Source organism: Octopus sinensis, unplaced genomic scaffold, assembly GCF_006345805.1.
Source record: "Octopus sinensis unplaced genomic scaffold, ASM634580v1 Contig14403, whole genome shotgun sequence".
In the NCBI taxonomy this organism is placed as follows: Eukaryota; Metazoa; Mollusca; class Cephalopoda; order Octopoda; family Octopodidae; genus Octopus; species Octopus sinensis.
The window spans coordinates 52,867-64,045 of NW_021833234.1; the positions used below are offsets into that span (position 1 = coordinate 52,867).

At 41.2% G+C, this 11,179-nt stretch overlaps 1 protein-coding gene across 1 annotated transcript; it reads right to left on the bottom strand.

Annotated features, from left to right (window-relative positions):
* Positions 1-10,398: 10,398 nt before the first annotated feature.
* LOC118761502 (asparagine--tRNA ligase, cytoplasmic-like) lies at positions 10,399-10,799 on the bottom strand. Its single transcript, XM_036499493.1, has one exon. The coding sequence runs from the start codon at positions 10,772-10,774 to the stop codon at positions 10,430-10,432; it is 345 nt and encodes a 114-aa protein (XP_036355386.1). The 5' UTR covers positions 10,775-10,799; the 3' UTR covers positions 10,399-10,429.
* Between the last annotated feature and the right edge of the window lie 380 nt (positions 10,800-11,179).

Consider the following 11,179-nt stretch of genomic DNA (forward strand, 5'->3'; position numbering starts at 1 on the left):
TTTGGTCTCTTGAATAAGAGCTATATCAATAGAGTTCGTGTGTAGAAAGTAGCGTAGGTCATTGCATTTCTTGGAAATCCCGTTGATGTTCAATTGAAGGATGGTTAGTGTTCTAATAGGCTCAGGTCCAGGGTTTTGTTCCACATCTCCACACCGAATCAACAATAGAGTCAGGGAACGTAAGCTTGGCGCTCGTCCCGTAGCCACTACCAACCAAACCGTTGACAGGTTGGTTGGCAAGGGGGAAAAATTGGTTCTGTTTGTTGCTGATGTGAAATCAGCATCCAATCGTCTCCACGAGAAGGTGAACCACATGACGATTTTAATCTCTTTTTACTAAAATAATGTATTAAATGCGTCACGTTTTGAATTCCTGTTTAATATCGAACAGAGAAGATTTTAAATCAAACAGGTATGACTCACGCAATCGGAACAGTCTCCCAGTCTATCCATACGTTTAACGACTGCCACATTCTGTCGGTAGTAAACCTACAGTCCACAAAATAATGAAACCTCCAACGCCTCGACAACCCGAGATTTTGGTTGATATCCATACAATATTTTTAGAGGATATTTTCCACAGCTTTATACAGTGCATCTGCTGCTCTGGAGTACAGGAGGAAGATGTCACAGGTAAGAGGCGATACCACGCTGGAGACGAAATCCAAAAAAAATTTTAAATTTTTTCTTTAATTAAAATTGGACACTAAAATATTTATGAAAATATTCAAATACACGTTTTTTGCTGAGCTTTATTTCTAATTTTCTTCGGCGAGAAACCAAAATCCCATATTTTACAACGCAACGTAATAATTTAAACATATTTATTCCTCTTTTTCCGGCTGACCACCATTATTTAAACACACAAATAATATTATTGAAAATAAAAATAACATGTATTAACATGCAACATGTATAAATCTTAATACGACATAATAAATATAATATGTATTAAACTAAATACTATATACTAAACTATTAAATTTTTCTATAGATACTACATTTATTTGTTTAAAAACCAACTTATTGGCCCTAAAAATGCCTCTATGCTGGCTTCGTCGGCGGAGTAACCAAAGAATATCTTCGTAGATCCACCAGATTGACAATTTATGTCCCGTGGCGCATAAGCGACTATAGATGTGATGGGAGGTTTAGATGCCATTAGGAGTTTAGACTACAGATTAGATGACTTACCTTGCCTAGCAAAAAACTCACTGTTCGATACTCTACCAAAATGGTTAGAATTGTGCTCAGCGTTCTCAACCAAACTCTTCAACACACATGAATCATTTCCCAGTGGGAGAGTGGCACATGTTCCCAGCACTCTACACGTGACACTAATGGACTCCCCTTGTGTAGCCTATCAACTCAGCCAACTGAATTTCCAACTAAACGGGCAAGAAAAGGAGCCCGTCACTTTCCACTCACATTTTAGAGACACACGAGCTCCAACTATACTAATTCTAATTTATTATTTTAAAATATATGTTGTTGTTGTTACTTGTCTCGACCACGAATGCTGGTGACCAGTTTAGTCTGGAAAATTTGTACAGCGAGGCGTACAAGACGGTGGATTCCGCTTCCTTGTGTGTGCAGTACATGAACGCCACCCACCGATTTGGCTGCTCTTGTATGGCAATCACATTTATGTTCCAAGCCAAGTCATCGGGCAATGCAGGCCGCCTCTACATTGTGGACAGTCACCAACGACTTGATCACGTGTTGACTGGGCACGTGACTAATGTCATTGCTTTGACAACCCCTGGCCTCTCGGACGGGTATGACTGTGCTGAAATGTGACAGAAACACTTTGAGACGGCTAAAAAACTCAGGGCATTGTGTTGGGGCTATAATAATGGGGGACTCGAACGTGAGTCACCTCAACCCCCCTGAGTGCCACGTGCCATTCTCGCCCGATTCAGCCTGTCCGAATAGTGTGCACGGTGAGTGTTGACTTGTGACAAACAGATTTCTACGGGGGGACATGCGAGGCGTGGAACTCTGAGTATTCGACAAATCAGTACTACTACGATTTCTCCGAATTCCCGATTGGTGTGGTGTCCTCACCCATGGACGTGTCCTCTCTGAGGAAGGTAGGCCCGGTGGTGTACCCGCAGTGCATATCAGTGCACGGAGAACAGTGCAGTGCTCGCATGGAGAGTTTCATGACCTCGGCCGGTGATTCTCGACGTTGTCTCTTCAGAAGCAATTCCCCGCGGTACTTGGAATCGGGTAACCACACGTGAGTGATTAGGACATTTACTGTCTCCCCCTGGGCGGATATAACCTACATCTTCCTTTGTTCGTTCCACGGACTCCGGAGAATATATCGAAGGTGATTTGGGTGGTGGAAAAGGTGGTTAGATGTGTCATTCGTAGTTGGATGGAATGTCCGAGTTCCCTGGAGTGTCCCCCGTGGCCAGTTCTGTGTTGGGGGGACTGATCAGCACTCTCGCCTTGATTGAGCAGGTCACTCAGTGGGGACACCCCTCCACTACACTCTTCTTTTCCTTTTTCGCAGGGGTGTTCTATTTCCAACACTGCAGGAACCATTCGACTACATTGGCTCGAGCAGGACTGTCTTCGACATCCGGAAGGGCAGTTGGACTAACGGTCTCTCTCTCGACTGTGTGGAAGAAATGTACGAGATTTCACAAATCCTGTCTCACACGGGCCAACTGCATGTCCACCAGAACAATAGAGTATTGGAGATCAACAATGACCTCAATTCGACTGCCTCCATGTTGAACATGACACTTAAATACTCCACTGGTCAACTCCCGCCCTCCCCGATTCAGAGTTTCATGAAAGAGAACCCCCAATTGGCAGCCACTGTCATCTCAGGCTTCGGCCGAAAGTTCCAGTCCAAGTGAGACGTCCAGTTGGTTACTTCAAGTCTGTACAACAGCGTGTTTGACCAAATGAGTGCCTTGGAGTGTGCGGAGAGTGCCTGCATTGACCAGATAGTGAGCACGTCAAACCTCGTCCTCAAGTTCCTGTATAAAAGAATAACCAAAAAGTCCGCCCCCTCCTCCATTTCAATCAATAATGCCACGGTTGGGAGCATTTAATCATTCAGGTGGTCACCTTGTTCGACTGTTTGCTTAAAAACATAAACTGTTCATTGGTCAGGTCAGTCATGCCCAGTGGAATTGACTTGATCGACTCAGTCCTTCCATTCGTCATTGGGGCGAATGATGGCACTCAGCCTCTCTACTCACTCGTCGTCCAACAGTTGATTCATTATTACGCAGGGACTGTCCTCAATCGACCCAAGGAGGCCTGCAAAACAAACCAATCAGACGATGTGATTACCATTCATTCACTCATATAGATCTATACCTATTCTTGGGTGGCCGGCAATGGCTCTGGTCCAGTCTGTTTAAGGAGTCCTCTCTTTTACTCGCCGGCTGTCTCTCCTGCCTTTGGAGAAGGAGGAGTTGACTTTGCAGGAGATTCCCCAAAGACAACTGCTGAATTGATAGCAAATTATTCATCGTGGACTGTCAGTAACTACCAATATCTCCGACTGTCTGTGTTCGTGTCCTCGAGTGGCCTCTATCAGGCACTCGTTCTGTTCACTGGTTTCGTACTTGTTGGATTGTCTCTCCTTGCAAGTCTGGGTTATAGACACAACTCGAGGATCAGGATATATTTCGATAGTATCCTCCTCTGACCTAATCATTTTGTTCTTTGATGTCAAACTAAATCTAACAACTCTGTACTAAGGCAGAGCCAATTAGAGGAAATAGCGATCATCACAAGGAGATAAAGACATTTCCCTCAAATAAAATCAGGATTGCAAATTGAAATTAGATTATACAATGTTGCAAAATGAGATTGGTTTTTGGAAGGTTTTTGGATATTAATTTTTTGGAAAAAATAATTTTGGTGGACGGTTACCTGTTGGCCCTATTCTTCAAATTGGGGAGCAAAATTCGGAAAGATCCTGCGACCAACTCTCAAGTCTTCATCTTATATCTAAAATGACTTCATTGTCAATTCCCAGTTTGTTGAGGTCTGTCTCTGTGACTGAAGGACGGTCAAAGACAGGATAAAGTAACTTTATCTGAGGCGAATAGTGAAGAGTCGGCGAAAGATCCTACCAGTCGTCTCATGATCTGCGCGGACGACATACTAATAACGGATGCTTCGTGGAGGAAATTAAAAGGATAAGTGACAAGAGTGGAAGAGTGGTGCATATCAGAAGGTCTGACACTCGCAAAAGAAAAGTGCATTGCCACTTTGATTGCAAAACAGGGAGCTAAACAAAAACCGCCGAAAAACCTCCATGGGTTTACATTAACGGAGAACCCGAAATACATTGGGGTTGAAGTTGGATCCAAGGGTTCTTACTTTAGATACATCGAAGAGAAGGAAATGCGCTCAAATTCTCAGGAGCATAATTCACTTCCACCTTTGTCCGGAAACATTTTTATATGTTTATAAAACGTGCGTCGAACCATTGCTTACTTACAAGTTAGAGGGATAGTACCCTACTGCTGAGAGGAACGGCATTATCGCTAAGCTCGAAAAGACGGGACGATATGACATCAAATTGGCAAATGGACTCCAGCTGGACCAACCCACCCCTCAAGAGATGGAAGACGCGACGGAAACGATTGGAATTGTTCTTGAGAGAGCCTTTTCTTCTCGAATCTGGAATTAAACATAAAAAAGAGGGAAAAAACGCAGAAGAGGCACACTTTTTCTCATAAACTTTCTCTTTCTTTTTTGGTTTTTGTTTTAAATAAATAAATTCATTCATTCATCCTAAAAAAGTGAATAACTAACTTTCTTACTGGGCAAAGAGGAAGAATCTATACGAAAAGTACAAAATCAAGCTCGAAGTATTTCCCAAATGGAGTACCTCAAGGGTCGCCTTTATCACAAGCTCTTTTCCAATTTAAACTTATCAGATCTTTTGATGCTGAAGATGTAATTGTCCTGTTATGCGGATGATATTGTAGTTGCCTATCGCAACCAAAGGGGCACAATAGCAGCGGAAGAGCTGCAAAACTACCTTCACGGTCTTGAAGGGTGGTTACTAATGAACCGACTATCAGCAAGTTCAAGGAAGTCGATTACTACCCTCTTTACTTAAGCAAAGAGACTCGGGAAAGCGGAAGTAAAACTGTGTTTAAACGATGTGGAGATACCATACTGATTTCAGGAATATTGCTTCTGATAGGTAAGGCTTCAGGGAGTGTCGGTGACTGCTTTTGGAAGGTGTCCTCAGAAATGAAGTGCGCAATCCAAAAGAAAAAGTGCAGTATATTAGTTAGTTTTGACATTGAAAAGGCCTTCGATTCGGTGTGGCACGACGGCCTCCGGAGCTCCCTCGCCACGTGTGAGGTTTCTCCGTGTCTAAGGTGCTGGTAGGACTTTTGTTAATTTCGTCTGTGGAGATATTATTTGCATAACATTTGTCCATAGAAAATCTTATGCAATTAACCGATATATGAAATTATCCGATATTTTAATAAAAATCAAAAAATTTTTAATAGGCAAGAAAAAAAATAGTCAAAAACGTTAAAACATCAATTTTGAACTTCCTAGTCTTCTGGCAAAAACGTTAGACGCTTTTTTCTAATTCATAAAAGTTGTCCATGTCTATTTTATTTGTTAAATAGCTGTTAGTAAGAAACGGACAACAAGAAACTAACAATATTATTAATAATAATATACCTAGAGCAGGATGGACAACCGCATCGGAGAGACAGACGTCCGATGGCAAGAACATCGTCTTTGCCATTGCAGAAGGGATCGAGTGCACGACCCGGGAGGACTGGGTTAAATCCGCCCTTTCCCAAGTGTTGGGAAGAGCTTCCAGGATGCCCAGAAATGGGTGGCCTACCCTGCTTCAGTGTTTCAATCGACGCTTTAGCTCGAACCTATCGTTAGATGCACTGAAGAAGCTGGCCAAGACCCCTCCTCCTGGCTCGCGGGGGAGGACTGCCGCTGCGGTTACGCCGTCAGGATGCCCCCCCGTGTTCTGATCAACACGAGCACCAGAGTAGTGAGTTATCGCTACTCTTGCAGGTTAAGGAAATATTTAGTAGGCATATCTCTGCGAATCGTGTTGTCCCCCTTGCGGACCGCAGAGTGACCCGAAAGATACCTCGGTGGCAACTCAGAAGTGACGTGATGGGTTGCATCAATCATGCCATAGCTTACGCGATCGTGTGTGAGCCTCCGGAGACAATGGACGAGATTTCTCTCTATTTGTACTCGGCACAGACAACCTATGATGAAATCACTCAGAGGCCTGCCCCAAATAGTAGATGGAGAGAAAACATTGCCGCAAAAGTAGCCGCAAGGAAAGCCGAGCTGGAAGCGCTGACTGGGCACATTTTGAATGTGAGCAATGGGGTCAAGGGCAAGACTCCCCCCTTGGTGCGTACTTTACTTCGTCGGGAACGAGCTGCCAAATGGGACCTCAACGAGTTGAGGCGTGTCCGGGCAGAGAGGGAGGAGCTGATTCTCGTTTATCAGAAGAAGCTCTCAACTCATGAGTCTCGGTGTTAGCGCAGGCGGGAGAACAACCTGTTTGAATTTAATCGCAGGTCGTTCTATCGTCGGTTGCACGGAGAGACGAAGGAGGGTACCCAGCAAAAGGCCGAAATGCTTGACACATGGGGGAGTATGTGGAAAGCACGTCCTCGCAAGGGTGTGTCGTTTCCGTTTTGTGGACCCGATGCTCCCTTGATGACCGAGTCTTGTGGTGTCTCTGACATCCGCAAGAAGTTCGATGAAGCAGTAACTCGTCTCTCTGACTGGAAGACACCTGGGGTCGATAAGGTGTATAATTTCTTTATTAAAAATTGCAAACCTATCCATGATTGCATGTGTCGAGCAATCGAACAGTTTACACTAGACCCTGGCTCGATTCCAGAGTGGTTATGTACTGGGGTCACTTATTTGATTCCTAAAGTAGATAACCCTTCCGCTCCGACAGAATATCGTCCGATAACCTGTATGCCCAACCTGTACAAGTTGATGACTAAGGTGGTGGCTACTGAGGTCAGAAATTTCGTGGAGGTGAATGGGATTCTGTCCGAGAACCAGTTAGGTACACGGCGGGATTGCCAGGGAGCTAAGGAGCAGGCACTGATCAACAAATGCCTCGCGAGAGCCCACGGAAACTCACTAGTGTCAATGTGGGTGGATACATAATCTCAAGTGCTCACATCTAGGGACCTCCCAAAATTGCATAATATATTACGTAATTTATTGCATAATCTCAAGTACCCCCATATGCTCACATCTAGGGACCTCACAAAATTGCATAATATATTACGTAATTTATTGCATTATCTCAAGTACCCGCATATGTACACATCTAGGGACCTGCTAAAATTGCATAATATATTACGCAATTTATTGCATAATCTCAAGTACCTGCATATGCTCACATCTAGGGAGCTCCCAAAATCGCATAAAATATTACGTAATTTATTGCATACCCAAATATGCTCACATCTAGGGACCTCCCAAAATTGCATAACATATTACGTAATTTATTGCATAATCTCAAGTACCTGCATATGCTCACATCTAGGGAGCTCCCAAAATTGCATAACATATTACGTAATTTATTGCATAATCTCAAGTACCTGCATATGCTCACATCTAGGGAGCTCCCAAAATTGCATAATATATTACGTAATTTATTGCATAATCTCAAGTACCCGCATATGTACACATCTAGGGACCTCCCAAAATTGCATAATATATTACGTAATTTATTGCATAATCTCAAGTACCCGCATATGTACACATCTAGGGACCTCCCAAAATTGCATAACATATTACGTAATTTATTGCATAATCTCAAGTACCTGCATATGCTCACATCTAGGGAGCTCCCAAAATTGCATAATATATTACGTAATTTATTGCATAATCTCAAGTACCCGCATATGTACACATCTAGGGACCTCCCAAAATTGCATAATATATTACGTAATTTATTGCATAATCTCAAGTACCCGCATATGTACACATCTAGGGACCTCCCAAAATTGCATAACGTATTACGTAATTTATTGCATAATCTCAAGTACCCGCATATGTACACATCTAGGGACCTCACAAAATTGCATAATATATTAAGCAATATATTGCATAATCTCAAGTACCTGCATATGTACACATCTAGGGACCTCACAAAATTGCATAATATATTACGTAATTTATTGCATAATCTCAAGTACCCACATATGCTCACATCTAGGGACCTCCCAAAATTGCATAATATATTACGTAATTTATTGCATAATCTCAAGTACCCGCATATGTACACATCTAGGGACCTCCCAAAATTGCATAATACATTACGTAATTTATTGCATAATCTCAAGTACCCGCATATGTACACATCTAGGGAGCACCCAAAATTGCATAATATATTACGTAGTTTATCGCATAATCTCAAGTACCCGCATATGTACACATCTAGGGAGCTCCCAAAATTGCATAATATATTACGGAATTTATTAAATACCCGAATATGCTCACATCTAGGGAGCTCCCAAAATTGCATAATATATTATGTAATTTATTGCATAATCTCAAGTACCCGCATATGTACACATCTAGGGACCTCCCAAAATTGCATAATATATTACGCAATTTATTACATAATCTCAAGTACCCCCATATGCTCACATTTAGGGACCTCATAAAATTGCATAATATATTACGTAATTTATTGCATAATCTCAAGTACCCGAATATGTACACATCTAGGGACCTCCCAAAATTGCATAATATATTACGCAATTTATTACATAATCTCAAGTACCCCCATATGCTCACATTTAGGGACCTCATAAAATTGCATAATATATTACGTAATTTATTGCATAATCTCAAGTACCCGAATATGTACACATCTAGGGACCTCCCAAAATTGCATAATATATTACGCAATTTATTACATAATCTCAAGTACCCCCATATGCTCACATTTAGGGACCTCCCAAAATTGCATAATATATTAAGTAATTTATTGCATAATCTCAAGTACCTGCATATCCTCACATCTAGGGAGCTCCCAAAATTGCATAATATATTACGTAATTTATTGCATAATCTCCTCAAGTACCCACATATGCTCACATCTAGGGACCTCACAAAATTGCATAACATATTACGTAATTTATTGCATAATCTCAAGTACCCGCATATGTACACATCTAGGGACCTCACAAAATTGCATAATATATTAGGGAATTTATTACATAATCTCAAGTACCCGCATATGTACACATCTAGGGACCTCCCAAAATTGCATAATATATTACGTAATTTATTGCATAATCTCAAGTACCTGCATATGCTCACATCTAGGGAGCTCCCAAAATTGCATAATATATTACGTAATTTATTGCATAATCTCCTCAAGTACCCACATATGCTCAAATCTAGGGACCTCACAAAATTGCATAACATATTACGTAATTTATTGCATAATCTCAAGGTACCCGCATATGTACACATCTAGGGACCTCACAAAATTGCATAATATATTACGTAATTTATTGCATAATCTCAAGTACTCGCATATGTACACATCTAGGGACCTTCCAAAATTGCATAATATATTACGTAATTTATTGCATAATCTCAAGTACCCGCATATGTACACATCTAGGGACCTCCAAAAATTGCATAATATATTACGTAATTTATTGCATAATCTCAAGTACCCGATATATGAAATTATCCGATATTTTAATAAAAATCAAAAAATTTTTAATAGGCAAGAAAAAAAATAGTCAAAAACGTTAAAACATCAATTTTGAACTTCCTAGTCTTCTGGCAAAAACGTTAGACGCTTTTTTCTAATTCATAAAAGTTGTCCATGTCTATTTTATTTGTTAAATAGCTGTTAGTAAGAAACTGGCGTATCAATTGATATGTTGTTTTTTTCCAACGTTGCAGCCAACCTAAGTAGAAATAAAGTTCATGATCTCCAAATTTATAAACTGACTGAATTTCTTGTAACAACAAATTCGTTAATTACCTCGAACGCATGGTAATTAATGGAAATAGAACAAGAAACTTAGAGCCGAGTAATATCAGATATTCCGATTTATTTATTTGTATCAAACATGTTGCTAAAGACAAAAAGAAATTAAATAGGTACTGCATAAATCCTTCAGTCAAGATCATATAGGACGAAATAAAAATGATTTTATGCCAGCAGGGAATCCACAAAAAAGAATCGGTTTGCCCATCATATCTGCTTATCTTAAGACAAATTTCTAAAGAATTGGATTGCCTGACGAAACGATATAATGTTTTTATTTCACGGATAGATTTACTAATTAGGAAATATTGGTTTATAAGAAAAATGATTTGAAACCAAGAAAAAGTTAAGGAGAAGCTCTTCCAATAAACCTGGGATAAAGACAGACCTCCCTTATATGATAGAGCCCCAACATCCAGGTCGCAAAGCGCTCAAGTCCAAGTCCATATCCTCCATGAGGGAAAGTTCCAAACTTCCTCTACGAATAAACTCGGATTGCACCTGCTGAGTATACCAATAATATGGCGAAGGGTCGATCTCATTTTTTAGAAACGCGGCATTTAACTCGGCCTCATCAGAAATACGCATCGATCCCCCGACAATTTCTCCCACATTCGGCATCAACAAGTCAACAGACTCAGTCACTCGATTGTCTTCAGCAGACCGACTCATGTAAAATGACTTTATTTCAGCAGGGAATCCATAAAGAAGAATCGGTTCGCCGATCATATCTGTCATCTGCCTCTCCGGCGCCTCTGGTATATCCTGTCGACATTAGGCATAAAAGGGACATCTCCGAATTCAAAGTCACTTCCATCATCCTTTTTAATTTTGTTGGCAACCAAAAACTCAATCGCCTCCTTGTAATTCATTCTGCGAAACGGAGTCTTTGGGGGCTCAAAGTTCTTAAATAATTGCACATAAATCACCGGGTTGATGTGGTAAATATCATCGGACGAGGTTTGCATCACTCTCTGGACTGTGTCGCAGACGAGATCCTCAATGCAGTCCATCAGCTGGGAAAAGTCAATGAACCCGATCTCAGCCTCCACGTGGTTATATTCAGACACATGTCTCCGAGTCCGCGACCGCTCAGCTCGATAAGAGCGAGCAATACAAAAACAGTCCCCAACAGCTGGGATA